The sequence below is a fragment of the Myotis yumanensis genome, unplaced genomic scaffold (assembly GCF_028538775.1).
Source record: "Myotis yumanensis isolate MYYU_CA2020_CCGP unplaced genomic scaffold, mMyoYum1.0.hap1 SCAF_10, whole genome shotgun sequence".
NCBI lineage: Eukaryota > Metazoa > Chordata > Mammalia > Chiroptera > Vespertilionidae > Myotis > Myotis yumanensis.
The window spans coordinates 51,464,367-51,482,703 of record NW_027223761.1 but is presented as its reverse complement, the minus strand read 5'-3'; the positions used below and the strand labels follow the sequence as shown (position 1 = coordinate 51,482,703).

The window sequence follows — 18,337 nt, the reverse complement described above, 5'->3', positions numbered from 1 at the left end:
TTATTTCACAACTACCACTATGTGTTTCTTCTTCTTTGACACAATCAGCACAGATCCAGGCTTGCTTTGCTTGAGATGATTCACTTCCTTCTGTCAGCAAGCTTCTTTCATGATGCGCTGTTCTTGAATCTGGCTGTAGATCGGTTTTGGTAGATGGCGGTGACAAGCAATACGTTTTATATGAGGATGATGTTGAAATTTGTCCTTCAACTTCTGGTTATAATCTTTGGCTGCCTTTTCTTGTGATGTAAGCACACCCAATTTTTCAGAAGCATTAGCTTTCCACAGAGGAATATTCATTTCATCAGATCCACACATAATGTACTTGCTATCCGAAGTCCATTTTACACAGATAACATGTTGCATTCTCTTTGTGTGATATACTTCCCTGCTTCTACTTTTGTCCACAGGAAAGATTCGAATAGATGTTTCAAAACTAGCGGACACAAGCTCTTTCCCAGTGGGAGAATAATCCACGTCCAGCACTGCAGACATGTGATCCATGTGCACCATCACAGGAGTGTCCAGTGCATGCATATCAAAATCATGTAAGTTGTAATCTTCATTTGCTGCAGTAAAAATGAAGGCTTCCATAGGGTTCCAACAAATTGTATTTGTTCTCATGTCTAAGATGACCTTTTTAAGAGGAGTAGCTTGCCTCATAACATATAGCACTACTAGTGCCCCTGTGCACGAAATCATGCACATTAAAAGAAAATTAATTAGAGGAAATATTTTAATACTGATATTTACCCTTTGACGGGAGCAGGGACGTGAGCCTAACATCCCTGGGCCAGCACAGGTGGCAGGGACATGAGCCTCATGTCCTCCAGGCTGGCCCAGGGGGTGAGGACATGAGCCTCAAGTCCCCGGGCTGGTGCAGGTGGCAGGGATGTAAGCCTCACATCCCGGGCCCATTGCCGAGAGCAGGAACATGAGCCACATATCCCAGGGCTCATTTCTAGGGGTGGGGATACAAGCCTTGCATCCCCCAGGCCAGCCCAGAGGGCGGGAATGCAAGCCCCACATCCCCAGGCAACGCAATTCCCTGCCAACCGATGCTGCAAGCCCTGCCCATCTGCTCCTGCTTGACACACAGCCTGCTGATCATTCATTAAGTGATGGCATCCTGACCAATTTGCATATTATCCTATTATTTAGATAGATATTCCTGTAGAAGCATAACTTCCCAAGAGAAATATCTCAATTGGGTTAAATTTAACACTACTTATACTGTCAAATCCCCAGGTCACTGAACATATAGGAATGGTTTTCGTTTACCCCAAATGTCTACTTGCTGTCCACATGTGGCAAAAATTCCTTCTTTAGATGCTTTGCCAAGCAATTGACTCCATCTCGGTTACCATCCAGAGAAGCAAGGAATGGTTTTTCAAATACCCATTCTAGTTTGGTAGCATTTAAAGCTCTTACATATTCTTGTGGGACTTCAAAAGGATGTAAGGTAGGATCATAGTTTCTTGGAACTCTCTGTAAGTTCAACTTGGTTTCACAGACACAGTTGTCTGGATCCCGGCTCAGCATCTTCACCTTCATCTTGGCTGCCAGTGCTTGCCCACTCCATGATCCTTTCCCTCTGGGTTCCGAGTACTGCCCTCTCCCCTAATACCCCCTCACTTAAAAAAAATCAAGGTTAATAGTTTATTACTAGAGGCCTGGTGCACAAAAATTTGTGCACTCAGGGGGATCCCTCAGCCCAGCCTGTACCCTCTCACAGTCTGGGAACCCTCAGGGGATGTCCACCTGCTGGCTTAGGCCTGCTCCCCAGGGGATTGGGCCTAAGCTGGCAGTCAGACATCCCTCTGGCAGCCTGGGAGCCTTCAGGGGATGTCCACTTGCCAGCAGGGAGCAGGCCTAAGCTGCAGTCTGACATCCTTAGCACTGCTGAGGAGGCAGGAGAGGCTGCCGCCACCATCGCTGTGTTGGCAGCCATAAACCAGGCTTGTGGTTGAGCAGAGCTCCCCCTGTGGGAGCGCACTGACCACCAGGGGGCAGTTCCTGCATTGAGCGTCTGCCCCCTGGTTGTCAGTGTTGTCATAGTGACCTGTCATCCCCAGTCGTTCTGCAGTTAGGGTCAATTTGCATATTTCCATTTTATTATATAGGATAGAGGCCTGGTGCATGGGTGGGGGCCAGCTGGTTTGCCCTGAGGGTGTCTTGGATCAGGGTGGGGGTCCCCTTGGGGTGCCTGGCAAGCCTGGGTGAGGGGCAGAGGGCTGTTTTCAGGCTGGCCACAGCCCCTTCAGGGTGGGAGAATCCTGCTGGGGTGCTTGGCCAGCCTGGGTAAGGGACTGAAGGCCGTTTTCAGGTTGGTCACACTCACTTCAGGGTGGGGGTCCCCACTGGGGTGCCTGGCCAGCCTGGGTGAGGAACTGATGGCTGTTTTTAGGCTGGCCACACCCACGGGCTGGAAGGAGGTATCTGGGATTTATTTATCTTCTATAATTGAAACTTTGTAGTCTTGAGTGGAGCTCAGGGCCAGCTGGGCAGGGCCGGCTGGGCTTGACTTCCTCCATCGCCAGGGGCAACACAAGCCTCCTGCTTGCTCCAGCTCCATGGCTGCCGCCATCTTTGTAACAGAGTGATGAAGTGAGGGAGTGAGGGAGTGACAGTTAATTTGCGTATTGCTCTTTTATTAGATAGGATACTCTGGATAGAGATATTGAGGGAGCAGAGAACTCTGCTGTACACAGGGTGTGTGGGACATTCATTTACACATTGGATACACTTTACAATAGTGGAAGGCACGAATACCCATGGGAAATTAAGGAAGAGGAGACACGGGAGGTCTTCATGTCAAGGACACAGACCCTCCCTCGGGGCCTGACAGGTTACAGGTTAACACTGAGTGGGGCAGTGACTGGTTAATGAGGGTTAAGGGGATCCTGGTTGGGGACACTTGAGGGGCACACTTATGGGAAGGCCCTATGCCTTCTGGTTCCCAGGGACCAGGAATGAAGAAAGGGTCCTCCCCAGGCTGAGCTGGATGGGTGGCGGGGCTCACCTATGACCTGATGGTGAGGTTGTGGGTGCATCTGTGCCATTTAATGCACATGTAACATGTGAAGAGGCCAGTTCTACTGACTCATCAGACCAGGGCCAGCTCTCTGGGATACTGGGTGCCCATGACCATGGGGAGGGCATGTTGCCACCAGACCATCCATTTGAAAGCAAAGGTGCTCTGCTTCTCGGGTGTCCAGGACGGGAATTGCAGGGAAGCCCAGGTTCATGACTCCCATGGGCTATGAGTTTCACACCCTCTGGCCCTGATTTGTATACAGGCCCATCCATCTTCATCCAAAAGGTAAGGGGCCAGCCCCTGTCTACTCCCTGATTCCCACAGGGGTAGATGTAGGGCTCCCAGGAACCAGAACCTCAGGCCTGGGGGAGCCAGCAGTCCCTGTGGTCACAGGCACAGAGGAGGAAGGTCGCCTGAGGGTCCAGGTGGAGTTTGGCACAGGAATGAGGCACTTGCATTTGGTGCTTTGGTAGGAACAGCAGGGGGCCCACCACCCTTTTGGTCCCAGCCCCTCCCCAAGCTTTGGGCCCCTTTGACAGGAGCCTACCAGGCTAGTCCCTGTCCCTCACTCTTTTCTTTTTTAAATTAAATCTTTATTGTTCAGATTATTACATTGGTTCCTCTTTTTTCCCACCATAACTCCCCTCCACCCCGTTCCCACCCCTCCCTCCACCCTCACTCCCCACCCACTGTCCTCATCCATAGGTGCACGATTATTGTCCAATCTCTTCCCACATCCCCCACACCCCTTTCCCCCCAAGAATAGTCAGTCCATTCCCTTTCTATGTCCCTGATTCTATTATAATCACCAGTTCATACTGTTCATCAGATTATTTATTCACTTGATTTTTAGATTCACTTGTTGATAGGTGTGTATTTGTTATTCATAATTTGTATCTTTACATTTTTCTTCTTCTTCCTCTTCTTAGAGGATGCCTTTCAGCATTTCATATAATACTGGTGTGGTGGTGATGAACTTCTTTAGCTTTTCCTTATCTGTGAAGCTCTTTATCTGACCTTCACTTCTGCATGATAGCTTTGCTGGATAAAGTAATCTTGGTTGTAGGTTCTTGCTATTCATCACTTTGAATATTCCTTGCCACTCCCTTCTGGCCTGCATGGTTTCTGTTGAGAAATCAGCTGACAGTCATATCGGTACTCCCTTGTAGGTAACTGACTTTTTTTCTCTTTCTGCTTTTAGGATTCTCTCTTTGTCTTTTGCTCTTGGCATTTTCATTATGATGTGTCTTGGTGTGGTCCTCTTTGGATTCCTCTTGTTTGGGGTTCTTGGCGCTTCCTGGACTTGTAAGTCTATTTCTTTCACCAGGTAGGGGAAGTTTTCTGTCATTATTTCTTCAAATAGGTTTTCAATATCTTGCTCTCTCTCTTCTTCTGGCACCCCTATAATTCAGATGTTGGTACGCTTGAAGCTGTCCCAGAGGCTCCTTACACTATCTTCATATTTTTGGATTCTTTTTTCATTTTGCTTTTCTGGTTGGGTGTTTTTTGCTTCTTCATATTTCAAATCTTTGACTTGATTCTTGCGATCCTCTGGTCTGCTATTGAGAGTCTGTATAATATTCTTTATTTCAGTCAGTGTATGCTTAATTTCTAGTTGGATCTTTATCATAACATCAAGGGTCTCACTAGATTTCTTGAGGATCTCACTATATTTATCAGTGGCTTCTAGACAGTTCTTTAAAGACCTTAAAAGTGTGGTTTTGAATTCTATATCCAGTAGTTTTCTTTCCTCCATTTCTTTCGTTTGTGTCCTGTTTCTTTGTCTCGGCATTTTTTATGCTTCCCTGTGTTGATAAAGTGGTTTTCTGTGCTGAGTGTCCTCTAGGGCCCAGTGGTTCAGCCTCCCCAATTACCAGAGGAGGACACTCTTGGTGCACCCCCTTGTGGGCTGGGTGCACAGTCTTGTTGTAGTTAAGCCTTGATTGTTGTAGGTATCACTGGGAGAAATTGACCTCCAGGCCAATTGGCTGTGAGAATCAGCTGTATCTGCAGTGGGAGAATTTCTGTGCTGGAGACACCCCTCTGGGGCAAGACTTGCTTCAATGGGGCTTTGGTGCTCACTGAGTCTGCCCCCTGAGTGTGTCTTTTATGTTCCCAGGGAGCTGCAAACTGGATGGTCCGAGTCTGACCTCTGGGCTTCCTGGCTCCTGGATCTCTAGGGAGGTGCTAATCTAGCCTTTGCCTGCGGCTATCCAGCAAAAGCTTCCCTGCAGGGCTTGGGTGGGGCTGGTCCCACAGGATCAACAGGGCCGGGCTAGTAGTTATGGCTGCTCTCAGACTTGCCCTCAGAGGTTCTGCTTTTCAGTGTCCAGGTAATCACTGCAAGCCCCTCGGAGAGAAAACTGCCCTTGGGTTCCAACCAATGCCAGACAGTCCCGTTTCTCCTGTATGAGTCTGGGTCCCTAGAGACTCTCCTGGAATTGGATCTCAGAGCCTGAGACTCCCTCTGGATTGAAAACGACAACCGCACCCTAAGCCGCTAGCCCGCTCCACATGCACCTCTGCACCTTAGTATTTTACTTCCGTACTGCGTCTCCTCTGAGTCTCGGTATGCTTTTCTCTTTCCTTCTAGTTGTAGAATTTCCACTCAGCCAGCCTTCCTGTGGTTCTGGATGATGTCTGTTCGTCTTTTAGTTGTATTTGTGAAGTGGTTGTTCGAGGCAGCAAACTCCGGTGTTTACCTATGCCGCCATCTTGGTTTCTCCCTGTCCCTCACTCTTGATTGGAAGAGCTTAGGCTCCGAGTCTTGTGTGATTGGCTAATTTAAAGAAATAGGGAGGGGTTGATCTTTGCCATTACAAAATGGCAGCCCCCAGGGGAGCTGCAAGTCAGGGAGCCAAAATGGAGGCTGCCTAAACTCCTCTCTTTGACAGAAAAGACAGCCTGGCTGTAGATTATTTGTAAGTTCACACAGGATATTTCCCTCGAGATCCTTCTGTAAATAGGGGCCAATGGGCAGGTCAGTGAATCTCTTCATACTGCCAAGGAGTTCCACCTTCTTCTCAGGGTCATATTTGGACGAGATCGGAACCTTCACAGGAGCTTTGGAGGCGCTGGAGTAGAGGGTGTCAGGGGCCTCAGCCGGGGCGCCCCAGGTGGGTAGATGTAGGCGGGTAGGGTGGCAAGGCCGCCCCAGGCGGGTAGGTGCAGGCGGCTTCTGGGTCAAGGTCTGCATCGGTGGCCTTGGGGGTGTCTGCTCCCATGGCAGCATTGCCAAGGGCGGTCCCAGGTGGATCCACGCTGGCACCGTCCTTGTCAGGGCTGGTATTGTGGTCCTCCTGGGTGGCCGGGGCTGTCCCTGGTGGGTAGGTGCAGGCCGCCTCTGGGTCAAGGTCTGCATCGGTGGTCTTGGGGGTGTCTGCTCCCATGGCAGTGTTGCCAAGGGTGGTCACGGGCGGGTCCGCGCTGGCACCGTCCTGGTCAGGGCTGGTATTGTGGTCCTCCTGGGAGGTGGGGGTGGCCCCGGGTGTGTGGGCCCTGGCACCGTCCTGGTCAGGGTTGGTGGTAGCAGCACAGGCTTAGGCCAGGATGGCAGGCCCAGGGGAACTGGCACTGGCGCCATCGGAGTTGGACTCAGCATAGAACTCCACGTGGTCAGCAGGGGCTGCAGCATAATCCTTAGTCACGGGAGGGACAGCCTGGCAGGGGCGATGTTGGGTGTCGCACTGGTTTTTACCGCTTCTAAAACACGAGGAAACAAGTTTGCTTTTTGCTCAGAAAAGAAATTTTATTTCTCAAGGTTGCTCACTGCAAATTCAGCCTTGAGAAATGATAAAGAGAACCCCGGACATTGCATTCATTGCACACTTAGGAAGAATGCCCAGGGCAGAGCTGGGACTAGTGTAAGCAGGTGATGTGAAGTAGAAGGAGGCATTTATTCTCAGTGTCATGCAAGAACAGGGGCAGCATATATGTAAACCTGAGTTAGTGTTTCCCTAAATGTTGTGTCTTAGCACCTCCCTTACTTCAGCCTAGTCCCGGGAGGAGTGCCTGGATGCTCAGGGCCCATGATAGCCTGCCTCTCACTTTGAGTTTGGTCTTCCTAAGCTCTTTTCCTTAGCCTCTTGGGCAGGCTCTAAGGGCAGGAGGACCTTTAATAGGGTCATAGAAGTCAAAGGATTATTTCCATTTGTAGAAAGAATAATACATATCCTTCCAGCTATAATGAAGTAACTGGGACTAGACATGCCCTCCTGGCATCAACACTAATAAAATCAGATAAGACATATTTTAAAACTGTTTCAGACAGTAAATAATAGCCCCACAGGTTTAAGATCCTGCAGCAAAGAACAACAATACAATTTTCCAACCTACTGTATTGAGACTATTTCTAGACTGCAGAGCAGGGAAGAGAATCCTGTGGATAGAGCTGCCTTGTAAGATGAAGAGACAGAGATCAAAGTTCAGGGAGGCTGATGGGGTAAAATTTTTGAAGCAGAATACCAGAGAAAAGGGAGAGAGAGAGAGAGAGATCCAGAAATCTACACAGGGATTTTCTGAACTGGTTGCTGAATACTGTGCTATATATGAGGTGAGGCAATGTACTAATGGGAACTTTAACTGGACAGTCCTCAGAGTTCACACAGAACTGAAGGACATTATACTAGTAGTTCCAACTAGTCAGAGTGAAGATACCTTGCTTTTTAGTAGAGATCCCAGAAAGATTGGCAGGAATAGGACTAAACTAGCTTTAGCAATAAAGGATACTCTAGACTTGCTCTATATCCAATGAAAATAGCCTTAAGAAAAAAGAAAGAAAGAAAGAAGTGGAAAGAAAGGCTTCTTTGACAAACAAAAGCCATGCACAATTGTTACCAGCATTCACACACAACAAGAAATGTAAGTTTCTTCAGGTAGAAGGGCAATGATATTAGATGGAAATTAACACATTTATAAAGAACCCATAGATCAAAGAAGAAATAACAAGGGAAATTAGAAAATGTTTGAACTGAATACAAAAAATACAATACATGCCCTGGCTATTTGCTCAGTGGTTAGAACATTAGCCGTTGGACCAAAGGGTCATGGGTTTGATTTATAGTCAACGGCACCTACCTGGGTTGCACTACAATTCATGAGATACAGCTAACGCAATATCTAGAGGATATTTTATTTGCACGTTTTATTTACCTTATTTTGAATTGGGTTCAAAGATTTTTTAATGGAGAAACCAAAATGGTGGCATAGGTAAATACCGGAAATTGCTGCCACCGACAACAACTTCAAAAATACAACGAAAAGACAAAACGGACATCATCCAGAACTACAGGAAGGCTGGCTGAGTGGAAATTATACAACTAGAAGGAAAGAGAAAAGCACACTGAGAATCAGGAGCTGTGGAAGTAAAGTGCAGAGGTAGAGTCTTGAGCGGGCATGGAACAGGGCGGGCACCTGAGGACGTGGCTTTTTGAATCTGGAGGGAATCACAAACTCCCGACTGCTCTGAACTCCAGTTCCAGGCGAGTCTCTGGGGACCCAGGATTCATACAGGTAGAAACTGGACTGTCTGGCAGTGGGCAAAACTCGGAACTTGAGGGTGGCTTTCCCTCAGAGGTGCTTGCAGCAATTGCTGGGACACTGAGACACTGGGCCACTTAAAGCAGGGCTGAGGATCAGCCATACCTTTTTGCTCCACCCTGTTCATTCCGAGACCCTGCCCCACCCAGGCTGCGGCAGAAGCTTTTGCATATGAATGCCCTGGCCCTTTGCAATCTGAAATGTAAATAACAAACTGCAGCTGGGCCAGACAGACCAAAAACTTCCAAGAGAAGGCCCAAGGCTCCACAGCAGCTTGCATTGCTTTACATCTGGGCCTCATCTGGGCACCTCCAAACCCCCCAGAAAGGAAGGGGAATCTGCATATCTCTTCATAGCTCCTGCTGGGTAGCCTTAGGCAGAGGCTAAATTAGCAGCTCCTTAGAACCAACAGCCAGTGTACCCAGTGGTCAGAGTGGACCATCCAGATTACAACTCCTCAGATCCACAAGGAACACACTCAGGGGGAAAACTCAATGAGCACCAAAGCCCTACTTAAGCAAGTCTTGCCCCAGAAGGGTATCTTCAGCAAAGAAGTTCTCCCACTGCAGACTCAGCTGATTCTCACAGCCAGTTGGCCTGGAGGTCAATTCCTCCCAGTGATACAACAATCAAGGCTTAACTACAACAAGACTGTGCACACAGCCCACAAGGGCGGTGCACCAAGAGTGTCCACCTCAGGTAATTGGGGAGGCTGAGGCACTGGGCCCTATAGGACACCTAGCACACAAAGCCACTCTACCAACACAGGGAAGCATAAAAAATGTGGAGACAAAAAAACAGGTCACAAATGACAGAAATGGAGGAAAGCAAATGACTGGATATCGAGTTCAACACCACACTTTTAAGGTTTTTCAAGAATTTTATGGAAACCACCAATAAATTTAGTGAGACCCTGGAGGATATGAAAAAAGACCAAGTAGGAATTAAGCATACACTGACTGAAATAAAGAATAATATACAGAGATCCAACAGTAGACAAGAGGATCCCACGAATCAAGTCAAAGATTTGAAATATGAAGAAACAGAAAATACCCAACTGGAAAAGCAAAAAGCAAAAAGAATCCAAAAATATGAAGATAGTGTAAGGCACCTCTGGGACAACTTTAAGTGTACCAACATCAGATTTATAGGGGTGCCAGAAGAAGAGAGAGAGCAAGATATTGAAAACCTATTTGAAGAAATAATGATAGGAAACTTCCCCTACCTGGTGAAAGAAATAGACTTGCAAATCCAGGAAGCGCATAGAACCCCAAACAAGAGGAATCCAAAGAGGACCACACCAAGACACATCATAATGAAAATGCCAAGAGCAAAAGACAAAGAGAGAATCCTAAAAGCAGAAAGAGAAAAAAAGTCAGTTACGTACAGGGGAGTACCAATACGACTGTCAGCTGATTTCTCAACAGAAACTTTGCAGGCCAGAAGAGAGTGGCAAGAAATATTCAAAGTGATGAACAGCAAGAACCTATAACCAAGATTACTTTATCCAGCAAAGCTATCATGCAGAAGTGAAGGTCAGATAAAGAGCTTCACAGATAAGGAAAAGCTAAAGGAGTTCATCACCACCAAACCAGTATTATATGAAATGCTGAAAGACATCCTCTAAGAAGAGGAAGAAGAAGAAAAATGTAAAGATACAAATTATGAACAGCAAATACATATCTATTAACAAGTGAATCTAAAAATCAAGTGAATAAAATATCTGATGAACAGAGTAAACTGGTGAATATAATAGAACCAGGGGCATGGAAAGGGAGTGGACTGACAATTCTTAGGGCGAAAGGGGTGTGGGGGTGCAGGAAGAAAGTGACAAAAATCTTACACCTATGGATGAGGACAGTGGGAAGGGTAAGGGCAGAGGGTGGGGTAGGAACTGGGTGGAGGAGAGCTATGGGGGGGGGTGGGAAAGAGGAACACCTGTAATCTGAACAATAAAGATTTAATTAAAAAAAGATTTTTTTAATGATAGATTTTAAAATGATAGTTATGGGTATTTGAGAGAATTGGTCAGCTACTGTGGAATAGTCTAACTCAGTGGTTGGCAAACTCATTAGTCAACAGAGCCAAATATCAACAGTACAATGATTGAAATTTCTTTTGAGAGCCAAATTTTTAAAACTTAAACTATATAGGTAGGTATATTGTTATTAACTTAATTAGGGTACTCCTAAGGCTTAGGAAGAGCCACACTCAAGTGGCCAAAGAGCAGCATGTTGGTTCTCGAGCCACAGTTTGCTGACCCCTGGTCTAACTCATCTAAAATGGAAGGTTCTGATAGTTGCAATGTTAAAGTTTTATTTTTTTCAAGTTCAATATTATTTTATATTAGTTTCAGGTGTACAGCATAATTGTTAGACATTTATATAATGTATGAAGGGATTACCCTGATAAATCTAGTAGCCATCTGACACCATATATAGTTACTATAATATTATTGACTATATTCCCTATGCTGCACTTTACATTCCTGTGCCTATTTTGTAACTAAGAATTGCTACTTCTTAATCCCTTCACCTTTTTTACCCATCCATCTAACTACCTTCCCATATGGCAAACATCATTTTGTTCTTTATATCTATGAGTCTGTTTCTGTTTTTCTTGTTTGTTATTTTGTTCTTTAGGTTCCAAATATAAATGAAATCATATGGTATTTGTCTTTTTATGCCTGATTTGTTACATTTAGCTTAATACCATTCTAGAAAGAAATTCATGATATTGAATGTTTAAATGCTCATATTAGGAAAGAAGAAAAGTTTAAAAACAATCACTTAAGAAGAATCTAACTCAAGAAACTAACAGAAGAGCAATTTAAACACAAAGGAGGAAGAATATAATTAAATTAAGAAAAAAAGTCAATGAAAGACTATTAGAAAACAAAAATTTCAATGAAATTAAAGATAGTTCTTTGGAAATATTGATGAAATTTATAAATTTCTAGTTGAATTGAACAAGAAAGAAAGATAAAGCATTCAAAATTCTAATATTAGGAGTGAGAGGACATTACTACAGATTGTGAGACCGCTTAGTAAGACCCTCAATAAGTCTACTGAGACCCTCGAGGATATGAAAAAGGACCAACTAGAAATTAAGCGTACACTGATTGAAATAAAGAATATTATACAGAGATCCACCAGGATGCACAGAGAACCCCAAACAAAAGGAATCCAAAGAGGACCACACCAAGACACATCATAATTAAAATGCCAAGAGCAAAAGACAAACAGAGAATCTTAAAAGCAGCAAGAGAAAAACAGTCAGTTACCTACAAGGGAGTACCCATACAATTGTCAGCTGATTTCTCAACAGAAACTATGCAGGCCAGAAGGAAGCGGCAAGAAATATTCAAAGTGATGAATAGCAAGAACCTACAACCAAGATTACTTTATCCAGCAAAGCTATCATGCAGAAGTGAAGGTCAGATAAAGAGCTTCACAGATAAGGAAAAGCTAAAGGAGTTCATCACCACCAAACCAGTATTATATGAAATGCTAAAAGGAAATCTTTAAGAAGAGGAAGAGACCCTCCAAGATGGCGGCGATATAGGCAGATGTGTCCCAGGTCCTGTCCCGGAGCAAATGGAGTAAGCAGCTGAAACTAATAACACCCACCCCAAATTGGCGAAATTACTCAGCTGGTGAGACGGTTTGCAGCCAGGAAGGGCAGAACTCCCCTGGAAAGGTAAAAAACCAAGGATCTGGGCAGGAAACTTTGCCAGACCTCTGAGCCCAGAGGGTCAAAGGGAGACCGCGTGGCAGACAGCCGAGTCCCCTGGGACAGGCAGAGCCCCTGACTGGGGAAAGGAGAACCACAGGATTCCTGGCGCTGGCGGATTTGAGATCTGGGTTCTGTGATCACGGAGGACTGAGCCTAAAGGGGGCAGCCTGAAGAGCTGACAAGACCATGCAGTGCTGGTAAGAAAAGAGCTTACAGAAACTCAGCCTTCCCCGTTTCCGTGGCCGGCATTTGTTTGTTTGTTTTCACTGAATCCTGTTCATAAGACATTTCGGATACAGTCACTCACCTGTGCTGAAGAGAGGGAGAAGGTCCGGACGAGTGGAATCTGGGGAGAGACTGAAGAGAGAGGGGGGACTGGGAGAGGTGGTAGCGAATTGAGTGCTGAGACACCCCTGGGCCCAGGATCCGGGCAGCCATTCTCTCCAGAGGGTGGGACTCCTCTACCTAGCCCCCAGGCAAGGAGCACAGCCACACCCAGATTCCACCCTGAACGAAATCAAGGAGTAAAATAATCTGATCAATCCCTGGGAGTTAACCTGGTCTGGCCTATAGAGGGATTTTCAATCCCAGCAACAACACAGAGCAGGGTAACGATTAAAGAACCAGTTCTGGATAGGACTAAGGCGAGCCAGACTGACGAGTAGAAGAACCAAAGGACCTTCACTACTGCAAATTTTTTTTTCTTTTTTCACCTTTTAACTAAGAAACCAATTTTTTCCCTTCTTTTTCCATCACCTGATTTTACCCTTTTAATTACTACATTTTTATTTTTAACCAGTATTATTACTTTACCATTTTACCAATTTTTAAAGTGCCATTTTATTTTCTCTTTATTTTATTTTGGGATTAGTGTTCTCCATTCTATTTTCATTGTTCCTTTAGCATCAATTTTTCCTACCTCAATTTTACCTCTATGCTAAAACACTCTCCCTCACTTTTCCCCTATTGTTGTCCTGTTTCTCTTACCCTATTCCTGCTTTAAATTTTCCCGATTCCTTCTCTTTACCTCCTGTCAAAATTTCACCCTATTTATATATCCTATTTCCAATCCACTGCTCTAAATCCTTATACACATATCCCTTATCTTTCTTCACTATCCAAAATTTTTTTCTTCTTTTATCTTTCTATTGTTTTGTTGCTGTTTGCTTGATTGTTGAGTATTTTGATTTTGTTTTTTTGTTTTTTGTTTGTTTGTTGTGTGTGTGTGTGTGTGTGTGTGTGTGTGTGTGTTTTAGGACTGGTTGTGAGGCTGTTTTGCTTTTTCTCTTTATTTTTTTCTGCTGGTTTTTCCCCTCCCTCCATCCGCCCCCCCCCCCCCCCCCCCTGGTTATTTTTGTGCTTCTGTTTTCCTTTGCTTCTCTTGATATTATTGGTTGTTTCTAGTTTGCATTCATCTCTAGGGAACTGTTGCTGGAATTTGTTGGGATTAGTGGCGGTTCTATAGGAGTTTTCTCCTCATATAAATAGTCTCTTCCCCGCTTCTACTTCATTCTCTCTTTTTGATTTTTTTTTCCCCTGCCTCCTTTTTCCCAATTTCATTTTTGCATGCCTTTTTCCCCCTAATTTTCTTTTCTTTTTTTCTCTTTTATCTTTTTCTCTTCTTTGTTCCTTATCCTCTAATTCTCTTAATTAGGGTGGTTACCTTTATTTGGGGTTATTAATATCGTCAATATATTTGTGTTTAGTGCCTGGTACGTGGTGCCTTGTTGTGTTTTATTTTGTGCCTTTAAATCAATGCAATAGATCCAAGCAACAGCAGCCTCCTGAGCACCACACCCTCTGTCTGAGGAACAGCAGCTGTACATGAAGCCCTCCCCCACCAGCCAGAAGAGCCACCACAGCTGTGAACAACACCCACCATAGGAGCTGCTGCCAACTGAGGAGCAGCTGCTACCGCAACCACCTGAAGAGCAACCACAGCCCAAGGAGCCACTGCCACCCAGGGAGCAGCCACTGAATGACTCAAAGTCTAGATATGTCAGTGAGATCAAGCATGGGTAGACAAAGAAACCCCCAAAGGAAAGAAAAGGAGGACTTGCCAGAAAAGCACCTAAGTGATACAGAGTCATACAACATGACAGAAAAAGAATTCAGAATAAGTGTCCTAGAGTGCATAAACCGGACAGAGGAAAAAATCAATAACATATGCAAGAAGCTAGAAGAAACAGATGAAAAAATCAACAACTTAAGTAAGACCCAAGGATAAATGAAGAGTGATATAGCTGCAATAAAAAACACCATTGAAAGTATCAACAGTAGACTAGGAGAAGCGGAGAACTGAATTAGTGAATTAGAAGACAAGGAAGCAAAACACACCCAAACTGTACTGCAATTGGAGAAAAAAATAAAAGACAGGAGGAGAGCCTAAGGGAGCTTTGGGACAACATGAAACGAAACAACATACAAATAATAGGGGTGACAGAACAACAGAAAGATGAACATGAATTAGAAAACCTACTCGAAGAAATAATATCAGAAAACTTCCCTGAGGTGGGGAAGAAAAAAGTCACACAAGCCCAGAGAGTCCCAAACAAGATGAACCCAAAAAGACCCACACCAAGACACATCATAATTACCATGGCAAATGTTCAGGACAAAGGGAGAATCTTACAGGCTGCAAGAGAGAGACAGAAAGTACCATACAAGGGATCTCCCATTAGATTATCAAATGATTTCTCAACAGAAACACATCAGGCCAGAAAAGAATGGACGGAAATCTACAAAGTGATGCAAAGCAAAGGACTGAATCCAAGAATACTCTATCCAGCAAGGCTATCATTCAAAATTGAAGGGAAAATAAGAAGCTTCACAGACAAAAAAAGGCTAAGGGAGTTTGTCACCACCAAGCCAGCCATGCAAGAAATGCTAACGGGACTGGGGTAAAAAGAAGAAATAAAAAGCTCAGAAAGAAAACAGCCACACACAAAAAAAGAAGTGGCTACAAACAAGTACCTTTCAATAATAACTTTAAATGTAAATGGACTAAATGCTCCAACCAAAAGACATTGAGTGGCTGAATGGATAAAAAAACATGACCCATACATCTGCTGTCTACAAGAGACACACCTCATTAGAAGGGACTCAGACAGACTGAAAGTTAAGGGATGGAAAAATATCTTTCAGGCAAATGGAAAGGAAAAGAAAGCTGGGGTAGCAATACTTATATCGGACAAAATACATCTCAAAGTGAAGGCCATAACAAAAGATAAGGAAGGCCACTTCATAATACTAAAGATCAATATAACAAGAGGATATAACCCTGATAAACATATATGCACCCAATGCAGGAGCACCCACATACATAAGAAAACTCCTGGAAGATATCAGGGGAGAGATCCACAACAATACAATCATAGTAGGGGACTTTAATACACTACTGACATCACTGGATAAGTCCTCTAGACAAACAATCAGCAAAGAAACAGCAACCCTAAATGACTCACTAGATCAGATAGACTTAATTGACATCTTCAGAACACTTCACCCCAAAGCCATGGAATATACATTCCTCTCAGGTGCTCATGGGACATATTCAAAAATAGGCCACATATTGGGTCACAAGCAAAGTCTCCACAAATTCAAGAAGATTGAAATCATACCAAGCATCTTCTCAGACCACAAGGGCATAATATTAGAAATAAACTACAATAAAAACAACTCGAAATACTCAAACACTTGGAAGCTTAATAGCATGTTATTAAATATTGATTGGGTTACCAATGAGATCAAAGAAGAAATTAAAAACATCCTGGACACTAATGACAATGAAAACACAACAATCCAAAACCTATGGGACGCAATGAAAGCAGTCCTGTTGCTATGGTTTATAGCTCTACAGGCCTATCTCAACAAACAAGAAAAAATGATAGTAAATCATCTAACTCTTCAACTCAGAATTAGAAAGAGAGCAACAAGAAAACCCCAGAGTGAGCAGGAGGAAGGAGATAATAAAGATTAGAGCAAAAATAATTGACATAGAGACCAAAAAAAACGATACAGAAAATCAATGAAACCAAGAGCTGGTTCTTTGAAAGGATAAACAAGATTGACAAACCTTTAGCCAGACTCACCAAGAAGCAAATAGAGAGGCCCCAAATAAACAAAATCAGAAACAATAGAGGCGAAATAACAACAGACCCCACAGAAATACAAATGATTGTTAAAAAATACTATGGACAGGTCTACTCCAACAAACTAGACAACCTGCAGGAAATGGACAAATTCCTAGAAATATACAACATTCCAAAACTCAATCAGGAAGAATCTAAAAATCTCAATAGGCCAATAACTATGGAAGAAATTGAAGCAGTCATCAAAAAGCTTCCAGCAAACAAAAGCCCAGGACCAGACGGCTTCACAGGGGAGTTTTACCAAACATTCCAGGAAGAACTAAAACCTACCCTCCTCAGACTACTACCAAAAATTCAAGAGGAAGGAACACTTCCCAGCTCATTCTATGAAGCCAGCATCACCCTAATACCAAAACCAGGTAAAGACAACACAATGAAAGAGAATTACAGGCCAATATCCCTCATGAACATAGATGCCAAAATCCTCAACAAAATCTTAGCAAATCGGATCCAGCAGTACATCAGAAAGATCATACACCATGACCAAGTAGGATTTATTCCAGGGATGCAAGGATGGTACAATATCCACAAATCAATAAACGTGATACATCACATAAACAAATTGAAAGAAAAAAACCACATAGTCATATCAATTGATGCAGAAAAAGCATTTGACAAAATCCAACACTCATTTTTGATAAAAACTCTCAGCAAGGCGGGAGTAGAAGGATCATACCTCAACATAATAAAAGCCATATATGACAGGCCCACAGCCAACATCATACTCAATGGACAAATCTAACACCATTTCCCCTAAAAACAGGAACGAGACAGGGATGCCCACTCTCACCACTCCTGTTCAACATAGTCCTGGAAGTATTAGCCATTGCAATTAGGCAAGAAGAAGAAATAAAAGGCATCCAAATTGGAAAAGAGGAAGTAAAACTGTCCTTATTTGCAGACGATATGATATTATACATACAAAACCCTAGAGATTCCATCAAAAAGCTACTAGACTTAATACATGAATTTGGCAATGTAGCAGGATACAAAATTCACCCCAAGAAATCAGGCATTTCTATACACCAATAGTGAACTTTCAGAAAGAGAGATTATAAAAACATTCCCATTTACCATCGCACCAAAAAAATTAAGATACCTAGGAATAAACTTAACTAAAGAGGTAAAAGACCTCTACTCAGACAACTACAGGTTGTTGAAAAAAGAGATAGAGGAAGACATAAACAGATGGAAGAAAATACCGTGTTCATGGATTGGTAGAATCAACATCATTAAAATGTCCATACTACCCAAAGCAATCTATAAATTCAACGCGCTTCCCATTAAAATACCAACAGCATACTTCACAGATCTAGAACGAACTCTCCAAAAATTCATATGGAATAAAAAAAGACCCCAAATAGCTGCAGCAATCCTGAGAAAGAAGAAAGTAGGTGGGATCTCAATACCAGATATCAAGATGTATTACAAAGCCACTGTTCTCAAAACTGCCTGGTACTGGCACAAGAACAGGCATATAGATCAATGGAATAGAATAGAGAGCCCGGAAATCTGCCCGAACCAATATGCTCAATTAATATTTGACAAAGGAGGCAAGAACATACAATGGAGACAAGATAGTCTCTTCAATAAATGGTTTTGGGAAAATTGGACAGATATATGCAATAAAATGAAACTAAATCACCAACTTACACCGTACACAAAAATAAACTCAAAATGGATAAAGGACTTAAATGTACGACAGGAAACCATAAAAATTCTAGAGGAATCCAAAGGCAACAAAATCTCAGACATATGCCAAAGCAATTTCTTCACTGATATAGCTCCTAGGGCACTTGAAACTAAAGAGAACATGAACAAATGGGACTACATCAAAATAAAAAGCTTCTGCACAGCAAAAGAAACCATCAACAAA

At 43.6% G+C, this 18,337-nt stretch overlaps 1 protein-coding gene and 1 pseudogene across 7 annotated transcripts in view; both read right to left on the bottom strand.

Annotated features, from left to right (window-relative positions):
* On the bottom strand, positions 1-1,554 carry LOC139018462 (DDB1- and CUL4-associated factor 13-like; annotated as a pseudogene).
* A 2,190-nt stretch (positions 1,555-3,744) lies between these two features.
* Positions 3,745-18,337, bottom strand: part of LOC139017379 (putative selection and upkeep of intraepithelial T-cells protein 1 homolog) — a 32,892-nt gene continuing 18,299 nt past the window's right edge. For 6 of the 7 annotated variants that reach the window (XM_070425702.1, XM_070425701.1, XM_070425704.1 and 3 more), the window contains one exon: positions 3,745-6,739. In XM_070425702.1, coding sequence (XP_070281803.1) covers positions 6,577-6,739 — 163 coding nt within the window. In that variant the 3' untranslated portion in view covers positions 3,745-6,576. Of the gene's footprint in view, positions 6,740-12,617; positions 12,668-18,337 lie in introns of all 7 variants that reach the window. The other variant, XM_070425708.1, reaches the window with a different exon arrangement.